This window comes from Haplochromis burtoni, unplaced genomic scaffold (assembly GCF_018398535.1).
Source record: "Haplochromis burtoni strain Fernald_Lab_line unplaced genomic scaffold, NCSU_Asbu1 Contig_127, whole genome shotgun sequence".
Classification (NCBI taxonomy): domain Eukaryota; kingdom Metazoa; phylum Chordata; class Actinopteri; order Cichliformes; family Cichlidae; genus Haplochromis; species Haplochromis burtoni.
In genome coordinates this window covers 863,652-884,362 of record NW_024582488.1, presented here as the reverse complement: position 1 = coordinate 884,362, position 20,711 = coordinate 863,652, and the positions used below count along the sequence as shown (strand labels likewise).

General features: G+C 41.3%; 1 protein-coding gene across 3 annotated transcripts in view; it reads left to right on the top strand.

The window, feature by feature from the left end:
- si:ch211-1e14.1 (UPF0606 protein KIAA1549) overlaps positions 1-20,711 on the top strand; it is a 37,079-nt gene that overhangs the window by 9,129 nt on the left and 7,239 nt on the right. For 2 of the 3 annotated variants that reach the window (XM_042224075.1, XM_042224076.1), the window contains exons 3-15: positions 3,987-6,083; positions 6,197-6,285; positions 7,207-7,366; positions 7,488-7,618; positions 8,724-8,916; positions 9,083-9,142; positions 9,234-9,379; positions 12,466-12,643; positions 13,401-13,585; positions 17,645-17,874; positions 18,802-18,938; positions 19,983-19,997; positions 20,441-20,646. In XM_042224075.1, the coding sequence (XP_042080009.1) occupies positions 3,987-6,083; positions 6,197-6,285; positions 7,207-7,366; positions 7,488-7,618; positions 8,724-8,916; positions 9,083-9,142; positions 9,234-9,379; positions 12,466-12,643; positions 13,401-13,585; positions 17,645-17,874; positions 18,802-18,938; positions 19,983-19,997; positions 20,441-20,646 (3,827 nt within the window). The remainder of the gene's footprint in view (positions 1-3,986; positions 6,084-6,196; positions 6,286-7,206; positions 7,367-7,487; positions 7,619-8,723; positions 8,917-9,082; positions 9,143-9,233; positions 9,380-12,465; positions 12,644-13,400; positions 13,586-17,644; positions 17,875-18,801; positions 18,939-19,982; positions 19,998-20,440; positions 20,647-20,711) is intronic. The other variant, XM_042224077.1, reaches the window with a different exon arrangement.

Genomic DNA, 20,711 nt, shown 5'->3' with positions numbered 1-20,711 from the left:
GCTGCCTGTATAAACGGAAGCTGAACAAACCATCCAGATCACAGAAAGAGTGTTATTTTTGTGCCATCACTTGCTTGAATATGGAAAAGTTTTCACTCAAGCGCCTGTTGTTGATGAAAAGCAATCAGCAGATTCTGTATGTTAAATTAGAATAGAATAGAATAGAACAGTCTTTATTGTCATTGTACATGTACAATGCACCACACCAACTGTGCAGGTATAAAATACTGCACAATTTATCTGTAAGGTTTGCTTAATGCAAGGAGAAAATGCCCCCACTTAAAAGTTTGCAATCACTGTTGTTGTTGTAGTGAAACAGGTTAACGGCCAAATCCACATTTGTTTAAGTGTATGAGCACTTTAAGCCTTTTTAGCTCAGAGAAAATCTGGGCTAAAAGGGACACTGAGATCCGATGAGCTGGAATTACTGGGATGTTACTAACTTATGATTTGCAATGAATAAATGGAATTTCTGATTCCTACATGATGAGTAATGCGACGTATTCGCTGGTTCAGTCCGTCCTGTGTCTGTGATTAGCTTCATTGGCAGTAAAATAAGGTTATATCGTCAAAATAAACATTGGAAATAATAATTTTTTTAAAAAGGTGACTGCTGTAGGTGGGGGAGTGAGATTAGAAAGGGAGAAGAGAAACTGGGACACTGTCATGTACGTTTGCTGAGGACTTGACATTTATGCTCTCCTGACCTGGTGTGCGGAGGTGTCCATCTGCACGTGTCTCAGTGCTTAATCATTTCACAGGCAGGCCGAGCAATGAGCGGCCAGCCGAGTGTGACGCGCTCCTCTTTCAGGGAACAGGTGGTAGCGCACGATAGCCTTCTAGTCCATTGTTCATTTTTTTTGCACTCTGTAATGTTAGCCCTAACTCGGGCTGCTGTCTGTCACACTGAGCCGAGGGTGTCATCAAAGATTAGCCTTCAAGTATGTAGACTGTGCATATTTAAGTATTACAGATAGACAGTCAATTTTTTTGTATGTTTGTAATTCAGCTTTTGCAATTTAGTGTTGTTAGATTTGTTCTAATACATCAGTAATTAAATGTTGGCTGTCCATTTTCCTTCATCCTGTCTTTACTTACCACCGTGATAATTATCATCATCACCATCGCCGACATCTCTGCAGTTATCATTGTTATCATCATTCTCCTGTCAATCATTGTTTTTGTGTTAGATGTTTTTGTCAGTAATCTGTTCTTGGTTAATAATCACAAATGTGACTGTATATGAAACCCTGTGTCGCTGTAATGGTGTGTTGAGCTGAGGTGACAGTTTGAGGTCTTGTTTAACAGCGTGACCTCAAACATCAGCATTGTTGTCCAACATGCTCTTATATAAAGCTTGTCTGCACTGTCTTTGCTTCTTGTTTTATATATCTGTAGCTCCAAACATCTTTTTGTTCACAGCCAAATGAGTTTGACTTAATTAAGAGTTATTTAGCAGTTAAAATAGCATCTTTCTCACAGTTACCTATAGAAGATTTGCTGCCACTGTAGAATGACTTTCGTTTCTCTGCTGTGTTCTCTGTAGAGACTAGATGACTAGATGCCGCGAGTCCTTCTATTTTAGTGTTTCTCCTGTTATTGTGTGCTCAGTGCAGTGTGCACATGCATCTGCCCAGCTGTGTGTTACATCCCTGTGGGTTCAAAGATTTGGCACAGAAACCAAGAATCTTGGAAAATGTGCAACACAGACTAGCCTTCACAGAAGAAAGACTTGGCTTTTCTTTTCCAAGTCCTTTCCAGCATGCTCTATTATGCTAGCATGTTGACTTGATTAAGGTACCAGCGTAGGTTATAATTAAGCTACGAGATTTCTCCTGGGCCAAGCCAGAGGCGTCTGCTTGTATGACTCGATGCAGTAAATTGAAGATGATGGCCCCAAAATGCATTTTATTTTTGTTGATGTTTTTTCTAAGCGATGCGATCTGCACTAGCGCTGTTAAAAATAGTCTTCTCCCTTAGCTTATTCTGTGGCTATTTTCAAGAGTGCATGATTCTGCAGAGCGTCTGTGAACTACAAAAAGCAGCAGCCTTTGCAGCTGCTGCTAAGTCACTATGTAGAGGCTGTTGGTGGCTAGCTTCTGGCAATGACAACAATGGTGCCTTTGAAGTCTTGCTCTGTTCAAGACCTACTTTCAGTGACAAATTTAAGACTTACAGTCTGCACCAAGTTTATTGAAAAGAGTTTGTTTGTAAGGCTCAGTGCAGACGTGAGCCTTGCATCAAGTCATTTAGCTATCCATAAACCCAACAGCATTAATAAACATATCATTTATTGTAAGCAGGCACACTAAGTCACCCGGTCTCTGATTATCTGTGGTTGTTTTGTTGTGATGATTTTCCGCCATAAACTCGTGAAACAAAGACATCTTCATTTTTATAACCGTGTTTTTCGGTCAGTTCAGTCAGTGGACAATTAAATCATCACAACAGATAAACAGCTGCCATTAACACTGGTAAAATCATTTGATTTGATAATAGGCCACTATTAGCAACAAGGCTGGTAATGGATAATAGTTATGTTTAACTGACAGTGTTAAATTCTTGCACAGTGTTAGTAAGACTGCCATGCATTAAGGTTGGTGAAACATATTTGGGTATATGAAAGAGGCAAACATATGCAGATAAGTGTAAAACATCTATTTTCCATTAATAATTAAAGAATTGTTCCAGTTCATGTAGGCAGTGTTAAATATGCCAGGCAGTGGCTTGTAATCAAGACTCTTCCCAAATTAAATCATGCATGATGTGCATGTACTTTGTTACGCAATATGGAGTGCTTTGGCACCTAAATAGAGTTTGAAATGCGTTGCGTAAGCGGCATTTGCTATTTCTGCATTTTGACTGCTCAAAAGTCGGCCTTAATGATTTTAATGTTGTGTGCACGCTGTAGAGGGGCTTGCTGATGAGCTGAAAATTGCACCATCCATCAGTTCGAGATCAGGTGCCATGAAAAAGGGTCTTAAATGCACTCTCGAGAGTTCATTGGTAAGATCTTAAGACATATGGTCCGTGCGTGTATGTCAGCATATTCACAACTGGAACCAAAGAAATCTGTCAGCTTTTCTTTGCTTCCCCAATGATTTTCACATCACTAGCCTGTGAGACCGTCCTTGCTCTTTTATTCTAATGACATTTTCTTTCGTTTTTGGTTTTTGTTTGTTTGTAGCCACTTAAGCAAAGGAGAGTTAAACTAGTGACTGAGTCTAATTATTTTTCTCAGGAGTCTGATACTGATAAGAACTGATCTATGTACAGGCTTTAGGTGACATACAGTCGAAAGGTTTTCTGCGAAGCTATCTCCACTTTATCGATCTGAAATTTAAATCTGATCAAGCTATTTTAAATATAGTATTGATTTATTGTAAGTATAAATTCATCCGGGTGCATTGTCTTCATGTTCACTGTTTGTTGCAAATGGACATCATAATGGACCCTGTTCCATTATGATGTCCTTCCATTATATCTTTTTAAACCCTTATAGATGATACAGTTGATGTTGGCCATTTCGACACCAGTAAACATAACACCAATGTTCACTAATGCAATGCCGGTCCAGTTATACAACATGGCTTAGAGTGGGTAGCCTCCCTGTCTGCCGTGAAAAGTCGTGTTTGCTCTCATCTTGGCTCGGTGTGCAACAGTTTAAACACACTTTTTTTGGCAAAAATCACACATTCAACACTGACTCCATCACACTCCTTCATTCCTGTTAACAGACCAGAGTACAAAGTAAACATTCACAAGGGATGAAATTACAGTTACTGATTCATAGGGCTGATATGAGATTCAAGCTCAGCAGGGTATTTCTTTGTCTTTTTATTACTTAAACAACCATTTTCAGCAATAAAAATTAAATGGTAAAATGATTTCTTTAGAATTAGCCTCTTTTTCAGTCATTGTCTCTCTAAATAATTTTCCCTATGTTTCCTGTACTGATACGAAGCATTGTCTTTGTTCCTCTGCAGATGAATCTCCTTTGGACTCTACACATGATCCCATGGGATTTCTTGGAGATATCCAAAGTCCTACATCATCACCATTAGCCTTACCTGACTCGCATTATACTGCCTTTGAGACTCTAGACTCACCTGGTGCCCTCCCATCCAATCCTGAACCAAGCCATGAAGTTAGGACTGCTGATAACATTCATAGGGGGCATATTGCATATGAAAACTCCAAAGTCATCATGTTAAGAGATGCCTCTGCAGAAGAGCCACACACTCTGACGACTCCAACCGTAAGACCATCTGTACCTGTGCGGGAGTCTAGTCCACAGTTTCAACGACCAGCTGAACTCTCCTTAGGCTGGAAGCTGGCGAGGTCATCTCTCTCAGAAGCTCAAACAAAGTCCCAGCTACAGCCTTGGGAAAATATATCCATAACATCAGTAAAGCCTTCTCCAACACCCCAGCTAGGTCTTAATTCTGAGAAAAGGATGACCTTCCAACCTGAAGGGCCTCTCGGGCCACCTATTCAGACTTTCACAGACCTTTTAGCAGAGGACTCACATATGAAACCAATGCATGCAGACCAGCTGAGCTCCAGTAATCCCCCACTGGAAAACAAACATGCATATGATATAAACATGCTACCCAACCCAGATGAGATTCAGTCTCCTGGCTACAAGGTGCCTTTCATCACCCCCCACCCTGCATCACCTTCATCTGAACCCACAGAGCTCTCTCCAGAGGACTTCTACCCCACCAACACCATGGAAGTAGACTGGGGGTCTGGGGACTACTTGGAGACGATGTCTTTTTTCAATGCAGATAGAGAAGACTATTCTCTGGTCACCAAGGTGCCCTCCGACTCATATGATCTAGAAGACTATACAGAAACTTATGACACGTCCTTCCCTTCCAGAGTGGGCATATCTCCCTCATCCCTGAATCCTCTGTACGTTTCCCCTTCCCCCAGCCTCGTGACAGCGTACAGCACCGTAGTTTCTCCTAGATCTATTTATCCTTCCTCATTTTCAACAACAGTTCAGTTTTCCCTGGAACCTACTCCAACACCTAACAGTGACGTGCCTGACATTTCAGACGTAGATTGGTCAGATACGTACACAATTCAACCGACAGATGTCCTTTTGCCAGACATGAACAGCTTGGAATATTATAACAATCAGCTGACCAAGGAGAATAACGGTTCAGAAAGCGGAGCTGAACACAGGGGGAACATTACTGTGGTGTCCATCAGTACTACAGACAGCACACCTAACAACAGCTTCAGCAATGATACAAAAGTGATTGAAGAGGAGTCCTCCAGTGATCTCTCGGGGCTTGAGCCTCATGATGAAACGAGCTTTGTAGTAACCACAGAGGAGAGTCCTCAGGTGGCCAATGCCTCTCAGCCTTTTCTTGATCCTTCCATAGTCCCAACGCATTCCCTCCACTCCTTTTCTTCTTCGGATGGTCAGGTGTCCACCACAGATTGGTCTGCACATACAAACAACGTTGGCCTGGATAGCACTCCAATTACAGAAGCTGTGCAGCCAAGTACAACGCCTTTGCTGCCAGAAGATTTAAATTTTGCCTCCTCTCTTACGTATGTTCATTGGTATGTTACAGAGTCTCCCCCAAAAAGTACTATGGATGCAACTGCTGTCTTAACTGCAACTATAGACTTCTCCCCTGTTCCCACTGAGCCTGCTGCCAATAGTACAGCCGGTACAACAGAATTAGCTCCTGAAGAGTCTGCTTTTACCAATGATCCAACTCTCAATGCAACTATAGTTTCAACTGAATCCACGCCTCAGAATGTGACTCTGCCCCCTCCATTTGTGATGGGTGATCAGGGGGTGACTGAAGATGGAGTTGACACCCCAGCCACACTGACCTATATCCCAACCAGTAGTGTAGTTAATAAAGTCTCTACTACACCCACAAGTACACCTGCCACAACTACTCCCCATCAAGCCACAACCAGAGTTACTGCCACCTCTGAAGCCTCAACTATTGTCAACATCATCTCTACCACTGTTGGTAAAATCACAGCTATAGCACCAACATCAAGATCGTACCTCTGCAACGTTAACAAACCCGCTTATTTGATCAGGATCGGTAAGTTAGGCATTTAATGTGTTTTGTCTTACTTAACTGTGCTTGAAAGAGTTATTTATAGACAGCAGAGTATACGAGAGACATTGACCATTAGCTTGTGCTTTTTTCACAAGGTTTTCCAGCCGGGGCCACTGTAGGATATGCTAAATCTCAGGTCAGAGACATTTTGAAAGGGGAATTTAACAAATCAGTGGAACTGCAAGTAAGTTTATTAAACATATTTCCATATATTTTAAATAATGCAAGGTGTCAACCATTTTTTTGCAATTAAGAAAAATATGGGGGAAAAATGGGTTAGCGCTGTTGCTGCACAGCAAGAAGGTCCTGAGTGCAATTCCACCATAAGCCCGGGGTCTTTCTGTGTGGAGTTTGCATGTTCTCCCTGTGTTTGCGTGGGTTCTCCCCGGGTACTCCGGCTTCTTCCCACAGTCCAAAGACATGCACTTAGGTTAATTAACCTATCCCCACTATCTAAATTGCCCAGGTGTGAATGCAGGCATGAATGTGAGTGCGAATCCTTGTCTGTCTCTGTGTGTTAGCCCTGCGACAGACCTGTCCAAGGTGTACCCCGCCTCGTGCTCTGTGACAGCTGGGAGAGGCTCCAGCGCCCCCCGCGACCCTGAAAAGGATAAGTGGAAGCGAATGGACGGATCATAATAACAATAATAATAATGTATACTTTATTGATGCATTTAACCCATTCACTCAGTGAAGCAGTGGACAGCCACTATTCAGGTGCCCAGCAGTGTGTAGGGATGGTACATTGCTCAGGAGGTTCCTCGGGGTAGCCATTCAGTGGATTCAAACCCCCGACCTTCCGATCATGGGGCGACCACGCTACCTACTGAGCTAGATGTTGTTAGATTTTTGAGCAATTGAGTGAACGGAGTTGTAGTGGCTCACACAGAGTGTGGGTGTAAATTGGTGGTATGCGTTTATGTGTTAAAAGTATAGTCTATGTTTGTGTTGGGGTGTTTTTGTGATTGTCACAGCGCCACATACAAACTCAGCCAGACCACTTCTGTCACATTGAGTTCCAGACGATACACAGCCTATTTAACATAAGTTACTTAATGTACAGTGTGTCTCTTTAATACAATTAATTTCTGCTTTCTTAATGTAGGTTGTGGATCCACCACCAAAATTTGTGTTTCGAGTGGTGTCTGGTCCGGTCGTGTACACAGGCATGTCTGTCGTCAATGCACTGAGGAGGTCGGGGCGCCGCTTCTTGTCTGTTTCTCCAAACTGGTCGACGCCAGATAGAAATTATCAAGTCCACTCAGGTAAATGACCTTTTGTTGAGTCTTTTTCCGAGGGCACTTGAAGCATTTAGCAGAATTTGAAATTTTGTGATGACCTTTATTTTTTAAGCTCAGTCAGAAAGTATTCAATTCGTCTGTGCAGTGTTGCAGTTTGTTCCTGGCCACGTAGACGTGCGGTTCTGCAACTTCAGTGAGAGCATCGAGAGAGGTTTGACCAGGGCCTTCGCCGAAGTCCGCAGGCGATCAAAGGAGTCGACTAATTTCACAGTGCATGTGAGTGGCACAAAGTGAGGGAAGCCACGGGCAGTCATGGAGGTGCATTCCAGCTGGGATGTTTTCATTAGGATGCTTTCATTGTGGCTTAGGATCTGAAAGAATCTGAAAAAATGAAATATTTAATTTCTTATCAACTTGACCAAATACAACAAAAAGGCTTTAAAAATATCGAGTTTTTACTCAAAGAAAAAAAGCTGAAAATGTTGTTTGTTCACTAAGCTGACCAATACAAATCAAGTCATTTCACTCACTGATCTGTGGGATTCTTTATGCACTGCGTGTTTCTACAGATTTATATTGTTATTATCTAAAAAGGCTGAAAGTAAAGTATTTGTAATTGACAGTGTTTTATGAGCATTATAGAAAAATCCAAACAGAGAGCTCAAGAGGAAGTAATACTCAAAGAACAAAGCTCTGCTATTCTGTAAGATTAAAAAGTCAATTATAAGAAAAGAAAACACTGGAGTCTTCCTTGTGTTCTGAAATGCATCGCCTGTCTTTTCAAGGTTGGATCAACCTCATCAAACCACAGACAGCATCTCTACAGAGAATGCTGCACATGTTACGGAGAAGCACTGTAATAGTAGACACAATGTAACGTCCATGTAATGCAATGTTGCAGGAGCAAAAGCCATCGCTCTGCATTTTGCTTCTTTTGGAAAGGAGCAACTAAGTGCTCTGTCTCTCCAAAGTATGGATGCTTATGGTCATTTTGGGATATGATAGTTATTGCCAAATAAATGCAGCACAGAGCTTATAATTAGAGGCAAGGATTTCGACCCAAGTGTTCTTGTGGACGCTATACTCACTCCTTGGTCTACTCGTTGTTCATCTTACCATAACTCATGAGCATGACCCAAGTGTTTTTCACATGGCTACTTCTTTTTAAAGTGCTTCATGCTCTAGTTGTTGAGTATTAAAGAAGATTATTTTTTGTTACTAAAGAGGTTATTTGATCACATAGTTATGTAGTTCTCTTTTCAGAGGGAATTTAATTGTAGGTCTTTAAGACACAGATACTACTTTAACAGTAAGATAGAGAATGTTTTATTCGTTTTAATGTGTTTTTTCTGTTTCCTGTAACACTACCACTGTGTTTCAGATTGTAAACATCACCATGGCTGCTCCCATATACGAGGAACAAGGACTAGCGAGGAAACCGGTGGACATTACTTTCACTGTTCGCAGTTCAAGGAGTTATCTGATGGGGTCAGAGATCAGCAGTGCTCTAATGAAACTCACTATGGTGGAATTCAGCTATTACATGGGCTTTCCTGTGCTGCAGATCGCTGAGCGTGAGTACCGTACTGACTGTATTTGAACTATTTCCATTTTCATATTATCAGTTCTGTATCTGGGTTAGCTGGGAAATTCTGAGCGTACTCTGATTGTGATCGCCAACAATGAATACGAGTAAAGGTCACAGCACTTATTGATTCATTTTATAATTTTTTCCACTAGCTTTCCATTATCCAGAGCTGAACACCAGCCAACTGCTTCGCTCTTCCTGGGTTAGAACAGGTATAATGATTTTGAATGATTTTTGTCAGTCTTGCAGTTCATGTAAAGCAGTTACTACAGAGCATATTACTTCTGCTGTGTGTATATGTAGTACTCCTGGGTGTGCTGGACCAGAAAGTGGGTGAGAGGACCTTTCAAGCTAACATGGAGCGCCGGTTGGCCCTGTTACTCGGTGAAGCAATAGGATCAGTCAGACGGGTTAAAAGGGCCACCACCATAGGCAACAGTAGTGTTCAGGTAATATGCTTATAGATTCAATAATCATTTTACTCAGCTTATATTTACAGCTCCGTAGCCCCAGGCTCACTGGGCCCCGTTCCACATGCCACGAATGTAAGCCATATCTTTATTTCAATTTTTTACCAGAGAATAAATATTTCATATATGTAATCACATAAAAAATGCAAAGAAATTTCTTATTTCTTTGTGTTCCGTGTCTCTCACTTTCATTCTCTATGCAACTAAGCTTTAAGCTCTTTCAGGGTCACAAATACTTTTTTGCTTTTTACATTTCTTGTTCCCTATATAACAAAACTTCTAAAAACTCTGCAGAACCATCCTTCCTTGTACCATTTGTATCATTATACCCTGATACAAGCTCTCTCTTGCCACCTTTTCTGAGTACAGAGGGGTCATTATGTGAGTGTGACACTGTTTGTAACCAGTGAAAGCCTTAGTGCTTTACTAATCAAGCTCTAGCTTTTGTGGGTCCTCTCTGCACCTGCTCATCTCCTCTCTAAGGGGACAGGATACGGCTCGATCTCCATGGCAACACCATCCCATTCATCTCAGGGGCAAGCCATTCAAAGACCACAACCTCATGTTGCCTATTTTTTTGTCCTCTTCCTCATTATCCCAGTCCTCCTTATACTCGATGGCTCCTAAGAGCATGTCAGTTAATAATTGTGTCTTTTTCTCTGTCTGTATCCTGCTGTTGGGGGGCTAAAGAGTCAAAAAGTGAATGTTTGTCACAGAGTCAGTGGTAGGTAAAGATTCGGAAATCAGAAGAGAAGCAGAAAATTCAAACAAAAGTAACTGGTCAAGCTAAGACAAGATGACTGTCAGTGCTAAATATCATCATGTGCATCCATTTAGGACCTTTGTTTTTGCCTCGGTGAATTCTACAGAATAATATAGAAAAGAGAAGCACATCAGTGGTGAACCTTTGCTGTCTGCATTTCTGCTAAGATTAGATCTCTAATTTTAGCTCTGGCATCCTTTCTGCTCTTCCAAATGATATTTTTTCAAATCCATAAATATGATAATGTGTTATTCACTTGATAGAATGCTGTTATATAAGAAGCCTGTTTTAATATTTCAAAAACACTCATCTCCGAGTGCCTTATTGGATGAAAGCGTCTGAACTTCTGCTTTGCTTTCTCGCACATAAATAATTATGGTGTATCTCAGACAGATGCCCCTGACTGTCATGACAGAACGAGTGTAGTGTTGTCACCACTGAGAATATCTTATGAGTCTGCCCAGACAGATGAAAGGGAGGTTGAATTTGGGCTGTGCAGTAACACGCATTCACACTGCCCTCTTTCCACTCTAATAAGCAGACACGGACTGGATTAAACCCTGAATGAGGGAGTCTGCCCGGCCGTTTTTCTGTGGCAGCCCAGGCATGACCTGCACTTTACTCTTTTCAGTAATACAGACAGCAGACTGTGCTTGTGCCTCAGGGCACCATCGGGGAGGCTGCACACACACAAACAAATCAGTCAAATTAATCGGTCAAAAAGACAAATTGGACAGAATTTAAAAATATTTAAGCAATGGATCTCCAAGAGGTATGCAAAATGTGACCTAAAATGATGGTTATGTGTCTGTGTGTGTGTATTTGGACCATCTTTACATATCTTGAGGGAACAAAAATTGGAAATTTACTGTAGTTGTGGGGATCAACGGCCGTTATGGGGACAAAATCCCCATCCGCACAAGTTTGAAGACATTTTTGAGGCTCAAAATGTGGTTTTAGTGTCAGGGTTAGGGTAAGAGGCCAGGGAAAGCATTATGTCAACTAGATGTCCCCACAAGGATATGAAAACGCAACGGTGTGTATACTGTGGACACAGGAGTCAGTCCCTATTTTAAAAACTACATTTTGTTTAGTTTGTAGAACTCTGTAACTTTCAGGTGCTTGTATAAGCATTAAATACAGCAAGGTGGACTCGAGAAGGTCAAATGGTTCGAGTCTCAAATCTCAAATCTGTCGTTAAAATAAAAAAAAAAAACAACAATGATTAATGTTGTAATGCTCGGCAGAAAATGAGGTGCCACTGTCTCCATTAAAAAGTCATCTTTACTGTTAAGATTGTGAGACTTTGCCCATTAGCACCTTCATCAGAAATTCCATTTTTAATTTAGAGTGTGGTCGTCCGTCGTGAATCCATTTTTAGAAGCATTTTGTCTTTTTTTTTTTCTCGAGCACAGTCTCTTATCCACAAATGTTTCAGATGGGAAACTTTGTCGTATAAGGACACAAATGGGAACATTAAAGCATGCACGTGGAAATGAAGTTTAGGGTAACGTACATGGTCCCCTGTTTGTGTTCTTAAGGAGTGAACCAAGAAAAGAAATGCCCTTTAACACTACTAACGACCACAAAACTGAGAATTGACAGCCTTTGTCCCTTAGCAAATAAACAGAGTCCGTCATGCTCCAGCCTTTATTTCCCCCCGCACCATCTGGAAATGCTTACCTTTGGAGGAAAAATAAGATTACTGGCAGTTCGGTAAAAGGGCTTCCATCATATAGGAGTTACTAGGTCTGGCAGTGACTCCGTTATTGTATGACAGCCATCAAATCTGGGGTGTGATCAGGAAGATCTGTGACTCTAATAAGAAGCAAAAACACACCTGTTTTTCTTTTTAAGGTCATCTCCTTATGCACCTCTGAAGCACTTCCATATATCCTGCTATGTTTATATCTTCTTATGTTTATATTGCTCCCTGGAAGCAATTTTCTGTCCCCTTCGACTTGCTCCAGAGAGCTCGCTCTCCTCCACTGTGTCAACACAGCATCCCTTCAACTTCAATGCACTGGTGCGCAATTGCACACTTGACAGTATGGGTCATTTGCAGCTAGTGTTTTCCCTCAGATGCCTCAGGAAGTTACAGTAGAGCTCCTTCGACAGTCTGACCCTGGAGGATAAATTTATGATGCATAAAACATTGAATGTTTTGGGGGCGGGGTTTAAGAAGATCTGCTCTTTCCCTGCCTTTTATCTATCACAGCTGTTGCTTGAAAGAAAATTACCCATATCTGTTCAAAACTGCATTCTGAAACACTTTACCAGTCCTCCTTGTTTTAATTCCCAGGTTGTAAGCACAAGCCGGTTGGCGGGTACTGACCTCCCCCTCGAAATAGTGTATTTTGTGGAGGGGCCTAGTAGTCAGAGGATGCCTGCAGATCAGACTGCTAGCCTGCTTAACAGCCTGGATGTCCAAAGAGCCGCTATTGTCCTGGGATATCGTGTACAGGGCATATTGGCACAACGTAAGTATGTCTCAATAAATAGATAAAAAAGATGATCTATGATAGTTCAAGTCAATCAAACACTCCCGTGTGAATTTATTTAATTTGTTAGTGTGTTTTTTCTTTCTTCTTTGATGCTGGCAGGAAGTTTTAGTGTATGTAAACAAAAAAAGACTAATTATTTTAGCTTCACCATCATTACTGTTATTGTAATGGCTAATTGTTCTCAAGATCCTAATAAGAGGAAAGGATACTGACTGCCAGCTCCATGTGTATCTTTACATGTTTATAGTAACATTTGAGCTAATTATCTCCCTTTGTACACGCTGCACCCAAACCCTGTCTTCCTTATTAGGAATCTAAACAACGGATGAAGGCTAATGAGAGCCCCTCAAGGGAGTTCTGTCTCCGTTCTGATTGCGTTCTTTTATGGTGCTTTCCCAGAGGATGAAGTGACTGTTAATTAAAACCAAAGCAGCGCCGTGTCTGTCCAGGGAGAAACGAATCCAGGTTATTTTCCGTAGCTGCGGTTTATAGATGTCCCGTAAATCGCTCACCTTTATAGATTCAGTTCGATCAAGGCTGAAACTCAATAAAGATGAGCTCATTAGCATATAGGAGTGTCACTGTTAATAAATACAGAACATGTGAAGAGCAGCCAACCGATGGGAAATACTGGTAACAGAAAAGAACCTGGATTCTAAAAACACCTTCTCCTCCTTTGTAGTCAATATATGAACTTAGCAGTTTATGGTTTCTTTGTTTTTTCTAATCACAGCTGTCGAAAAAGTGACATCTTCACCCTCTGACAATGAGAACACAAACATGTGGATCATCATCGGGGTTGTGATCCCCCTCCTCGTGGTCATCGTCATCATTTCCATCCTTTACTGGAAGTTGTGTCGGACAGACAAGCTGGAATTCCAGCCAGACGCCATGACCTCCATCCAACAGAGACAAAAGGTAAAGTTCCATCTTTACTTTACAGATGCTTTCCTGCATCAGTGTTTCAAAATGACTTTTGTGCCGTAAATTTTATATTTGTAATTATGTAATGAAGGTGTTTTTGTTAGAAATAGTTTGTTAATTAGATTTACTGGATTAATCCTGGGATTATAAATCAGCATGATTAATAAAGGCTATCTGTCACTGCCATGACTGTGCTGCAAGACCTCACAGATTTGGACATCATGATGCCGTCTTCTGGATGACATTAGTAAAACTTTAATGATTCCAGCAGAGACATATTGAAGGACATGTGCTGGGTTAAAAATTATGATGCTGCTCATACAGCAAACAGCCTCAGCAGCTCTTTTTTTGCTTGAAACAACCAACAATCCTGCTCGACAGTTTCCCTTCGGCTCATTTTGTGTTCAATCTGTGGTTATTGAAAAGCCTCTCTGGCTTTTGTAGCTTCACTTAATTTTAGAAGTAATGCTATTTGGCTGCCCTAAGTAAGATTTCTGTCATAGTATTACCCTCCCTGAAACAGCTTTCAGACATAAGCTGTGGACAGTGAATAAATCTGACTGCCCTTGTCTGGTGGACAATCACAAACTGCACACAACAGAAACACCAGTATCACACAACCTCTCACTATTGCAAATGCTGTGTTTGGTTTAGGCAAGGTTTGACACATGAGCAGAGTGCAGGAGGCGGGGTGCTATACATGATGCGAGCGTGATCACAGGGATTTTCTTCCTGCACTCTTCACACATTGGCTCAATATTAGACAACTTGCCTGTTAGATGGCGTCGGTGTAATACCTGCTCTGACCGATTCTGTCATCTGTGTACTCGTTAGTCTGGAAACCTCCACGTTTGCATGTGTTTGTCCCTTTTTATCGTCACGAATATTTTATTCAGTCTTCTAATGTCAGGCTGTATATTTTATTCCCAAGTAAGAAATTAACTCAACAGCCAGTATTTGGCTGTCTTTTTTTGTTTGTATTAGTTTGGTGAAGTTCATATGTGGTGCAGAAATATAAGACCACACAGGTGTTTAACATATTTGCAGCGCTGTACTCATAACAGTAGTATTAGAGAACAACAGCTGCTGAATCTCTAAAACGTGTCCACCTGCAAACCTCAGCTTGGACTAAGAATACATGTGAGCAAGACAGGAGTAAGACTCCATCCTATGTATGTTTATTTCCATTCCTGATTGCAAACAGCCTGTTTGGGTGGTTCTCTGGATGTTTTGGTTTCAAAAACTGCCTCATCTTTTCATCTCTGTCTGATTCCCCCTCACTTGAACATAACCTTAGCATTTGGTCAGTGCTCTGACGCAGACGTGTATCAGTGGCTCATCCTCTCTGATCCACACATTCGTCTTTGACTTAACACCACTCCTCTTCTCTCAGTCTACTATGTTACTCAGAGAATCAAGGACCTCTCGTCAACAGCGACTCCCTCAAACTAAAAAAGGTATTGAGTTTAGTGAGGATGAAGAGGAGGAGTATGAAGAGGAAGAAGATGATGAAGAGGAGGAGGAAGGGGAGGAGAAGGATTTTAAAAAGGGGAAGGTACAAAGCAGTGTCTGGTGATTTGTAGAAAATGTAGTCAGACCTGTTGTATGTTTGTTGGAAGTAACTTGTTTATGGTTTATTATTCAAGTGTTGCACAATTATGCAAAGAACAAGACCGTATGCACGTTATATGAAGAAGAAGTCAATTTTTATAGTCTGGGTGTTTACTTGTTGTTACAAGTGATACAAATAACAAACAATAGCTCATCACTTATCAGCAGAACAATTTATCTTATTCATCATTGCTTCTGCTTAGAGATCAGTAGCTCTCAAGAGCAATCAGGGTATGAAAAATGAGGACGAAGAAGAGGAGGAAGCTGAAGAAGAAGAAGAGGAGGAAGCTGAAGAAGAAGAAGAGGAGGAAGCTGAAGAAGAAGAGGAGGAAGAAGAGGAGGAAACTGAAGAAGAAGAGGAGGAAGAAGAGGAGGAAGAGGATAAAAAGAAACTGAAAAGGAAAGAAGTTACATCGAGAGAGCAAAAAAGGGAAGAGACCAAAGCTGTGAAAAAGAAACCAGAGGAAGTGAAGAAAGACGGGAAAAAGAAAATGTTGTCTAAAGGGAGACGAGCCGAGGAGGAGGTATCTCATGTAGTAGACGGGAGATTAGTGCCTGTTTGTGTTTATAGATGTAGGATCTCCCTCATTATGGTATCTAGAGAGAAAAGTGTGTGTTTATAGTCGGTAGATCATGTATACAACTCTGTTTCCCCTCACAAAACATAGAAAAAGAATCAGAATGTTTACAGATCACATGAAGCTTGTATTTAACGAAACACCGTCGTTTCCACTTTAACAACATCACTGGGACAGGAGCATATTTACTGCTGTGTTGCTTCACCTCTTTGCAAGCAAAATGTTTTTCCATTATTAGTTTGATTTAAAGTGCTCGACGGTTCAGAGTCACTCCTGTTTCATTTTTATGTGTCTGCACTTTCTAAACTGTAGAAACATGCTGCTCGAGTAGGTGCCAACAAATGGCAACGTATGTTCCTGTACGTAACATGCAGCATCAGTGGAGCATTAACATACATGTAAGTTAGCACTGCACTGCACATATCAGAGCAGATGCTAGCTTTTTGTTTTTCATGTTTTATCTTTACTTTGCATGAAACCTTCAACTTGCAGGGATGCAGCTCTGGGACTTGCTGCAGAGATTTATTTAGTTCTTCATATTTTAATGATGTTAAAATAATGTTTCATCATCATTATTTTAATATCATTAAAATAATTCTATTATGTTCTGTAGATAATGAAACTCTCCAAATTAATTGCAATTTCAAAACAATGTGGTGAAGGCATCTGTTTCTCTTTTTAAACCCAAGTCACTAACCTGAGTCCTCATGTGACTACGGTAATACTTGTTTAGATTTTGTTTTTGTTTCCCTTTTTCTGTTAAATATTTTTGTAGTCTTTGTAGCTCCTGTCCCAACTATTTAAAAATGTATTGCTTATACCAAATGTACGGTAAGCATTTATTTTTTGGGAAAATTAATAGTTTTTCACGTGTTATCTTTACGTTTTAAAGGACCTAATAATCCTTTTTAGGAAACAGAGTTGTACGTTGTGTCTGTGTTGTTGTAAATGGTTTATTATGGCTATGATTAAGTCATGTGTAAGTGTTGTGTGCGTTCAGCTTCGGTGTTGGCTCTAATGAGTCATAGTTTACTATTTGAGGTGTTGTGCCCCTCAAAGACTGGCCTCATTTGTGCGCCACAGAGAACAGTACACACAATCACATACCCATTCACTCCCCCCAGGAGTAGCAGTTTCATACTGGCAAGCAGAAAACTGGATTAGGAATTTTATACCAACAAGCCTCTTCTAAGCTGTACAGTTTGCCTCAGTAAACTCAGTGTGCGCACATGTAATGCAGAGAATTAGGAGGAACACATCGCGTCACTCTTTGCTTGTTGCCACATTTCAGTGTCGTAGGACTAGAGTTTCACAAACTGCTTGCAAACACACTCAGATCTGACATCTTCTGTTTACTCTTCTGCTGACGGGAAGTCCTGAGGGCTTTACACTCACTGCTCCAGCCTCCATCCCCCACCACCCCAAGAACAGAGACACCAAGTCAATGTTTACCCAAGTCTCTCGCTCTTCTCAGAGACTTTCTCTTTATTCATTCTTGTCTGACTGTGTGAGTCTCCCACTGGGCATCCATTCATCAGTCATTTAGCCCAATTATGTCTCGAACGTGGCATCGTTCTGGTTGTCATTTCCCTCATTTACAAATCTGGAAATTCATTGCACTACATTGGACTATCACTTTCTGAGCCTTCAGTTCCCTGTTTTTTGCAGTATTACTCTCATATTGGCATTTGGTGTAAAGTCAGAGGCTTTAAAAAGTAAAGGTTAATGTCACAATGAGGCGGTGAATGCTTGTCAATAAGTAAATACTTAAGTGAAAGTCGTGCTCGCTCCCTCGCTGTCTTGCTGGTGCAGCTTTCGGCTCATGTTCATCCACTCGTTCCTTCTCTTCTTCCCGTTTCTTTAGCTGCAGGCTCCCACCGTTAAAGGCTTTGACTTTGCCAAGCTGCACCTTGGCCAGCAGAGCAAGGATGATGTCATGGTGATCCAGGAGCCTGTCCCGTCTGGCCTCGGGCCCGTCCAAGTATCCATTAAAGATGGCCTCAGTCCATCTGAGAACGGGGAGATCCCCACTCCCATTTCCAAAACGTCCGCTTCCTCCACAAAGGCGTCGCGCAGTGGTCGAAGGAGAGGAAGGTCAGTGCTGCTCGCAGAACAGGAAAGTGACAAAACATAAAGGCTTACTTTACCTAAAGCAAATAAAGAGAGGATAAGCAGTTCTAGTGAAGTTCATGATTACAGCCAGCATATTTTAGAGATACGGTCACCTTCGTGTTTTTATTTTCCACACATGGTGAAACACTGGTAGCATTTTTTAAATTGCGTTAACATTTCTGTATAGATTTTATTACAGCTTGTTTTCCCAACTGAGGTGACTTTCTGCCTCCTTCAATTGGGGCAGCTAGCCAACCAGACAAAAAGCTTTTGACAGATCTTCTGATTAATTTATGCACCAAAGAAGGAGGAATCTTCTTTTGCTCCCTCAGACAGGTCTGTGTAACTTACAGAGGTTAAGCTGAGGTGCATTATAAATATTCATTTTACTTTGTTCTTTAAATATTTTTGCCCTGGCCCGATTTTCCTACATTTGAAATAATATCAAAGCTTAACTAAAGAATTTTCAGTTTTGATATCGACAGCTTAAATGAGTTTGTGCAACATTACCAGCCTTTCCCAGAACACTCACTCTTCTGGTTATTAGATATGTGACACCAAAACAAGTACAGCAGTTACTGCTGGATACATTTATTAACTCCTGTTACAAATGTCTTCCATTACATCAGGCTCTTTTATTGGGCAGTTGGCGCTGGTTGTTCCTCCTTGCTCGACAGCCATCCAAGACAAATTATTTAATGAATGTAATCATTCTGGCAGCGGAGATTCTTTAAGGCATTTATTTCAACAAGTTATAACCAATGTTATTATTTCTTAGAAGTCTCCTCCCAGCTTTTACCTTTCTGCAAGAGCGCAGTTTTTGATTATGCATGACATTGCAGCATGTTCGTGCGCTCTTGGGCTTCAATTATTCATCTAAGGCTGTGTTTGTGTGTCTTTCCTGGGCAGGATCTCCTCATCAGATGGCGACTCTGTGTTAAGTGACCATTCCAGTGAGCGGGAATCAACCGAGGAGAACCTGAGAGCCCAGGCCACGCCCAGCGACAGCAAGCAGACCCGTAAGGTCCCCATCAATGTTTTAAACGGTAAGTGGCCCTGGCAACACTCAACTCGCTCCTCCAAACACGGAGAGCAAATATGAGGGGGAGGAAGAAAATGAAGGGACTTGGCTGACATAAATAGATAAAGAGAGAACAACCACAGCTAGCATGTTTTGATTGACAAGGAGGCCAGTTTGAGATTGTAAAGGGAGGAAGAAAAGACAAAGCAGAGGAGACGTGAAGAGATTCCAGGCAAGGACATAAAACAGAGTGAAAGTAAAAGAAGCAGCTGGTAGGAATTTCTATTCAGTGGTCAAAATAAGACGAGGCGGAGAGGAATTGAGGAAAAAGAAAAAAATGCTAAAGTTACTTTATCTGACAGCTTTTTGATAGATTCAAGCCTGCAGTGCCACTCAAGAGATTACGTGCTGGACCTCGAGGCAGTCGGGCGCGCAGACTGCAGCCTGACTCACACACAGAGGAACAGTCTGTGTTTTGTTATTGATAAGTCTGTGCTGATACTGTACTATGCTCTGCCCGGTGCTTTTAACCTGGTTACGGTTAGGGTTAGGATTGGGTTAGGCTGACAGCAACCCCCCTTTTTTAATTTAATTCCTGCCAAATTGTCATATCCAGAGAAAATCCCAGATGCACGTATGAGACTTGGTTCATTTAGAATGTAAATAAAACAACCAAACAGTAGTATTAGCTTAATTGGGTCGGTGGATACCTGGTGGATGAAAAGAGTTTAATTAGATTCCAGATGAAACACATTCAATATTAAATAATCTGCTGCATCTTTTTTTGCTTTCTTCTTAGTCAGAGCAACATCTTGCTTGCTTTTTTCCAGCTACTGAATAAAAGATCTGAAGAAATGAAAGTATCACCTATGGAAACTTGCCTTTTCCTTTCTTTTGATCTTTCCTGGTTATGTTTCTTTTCTCTCATGCATCCGTGTCAGCTGCACCTCTGTGTTGTTGTTTTTTTTTTAATATTGTTGTCAGTATGCAGCAACCACTTTGATTTTTGTTCTTACTTGATCTCTTTCACCCTAGTAAGACTCTCTTTCCTTTCTTTTGTGGTTTGCAGGCAAGAATAGAATTGGTAAGAGCTTGCCACTTTCTGTCTCTGTCTCTGTAGACCTCAGGCTTGACCTCCAGCAGCTGTCTGTGTGTTGTCTGTTAGTTCTTTGGTAGTTTTGTGCACAGTTCTCACCATCCATCACTTCTGTGCTGAGCTGTCGGTCACAGCATGGAAACAATAACTTCACAAACAAAGGCAAAAGCCATTGTTTGAAACAAAGCTTAGCTTTTGGAAATAGAAATCAATGTTTTATTTTCACGTAACCTTCAAGAAATTTACTCCACACTTTTATTACAACCAATATTTTGAATATAGTGAGGTGGTAAAGAAACACGGACATGTTTCATTAGTCATCCTTATGCATTAGCTGTTTGTGTAAAATCTCTGTCCCCTAGCTTAGATCAGCATTAGCATACGGTGTGAACTCGCTGCTAACATGTCACGACCTTTGTTTTACTCCACAGGTCCTCCTCCTATGAACGATACAAATGAGCAGCTGTCTTCAGCCTCCATCTTTGAACATGTTGATCGGATATCTCGTGGCACCGACGCAAGCAGGAGACTCCCCAATAAAGTCCAGCTTATCGCCATGCAGCCTATGCCTGTCCCACCACTCCACAGTCCGCCCGTCAATGGAAAATTGTCAGACACAAACCAAATGACCAAAGAGGTTTGCTGCTCTCATTTTCTTTTTTAAGGAGATAAGTAATCCAGCAGTTTAATGTTAAAGTGTCT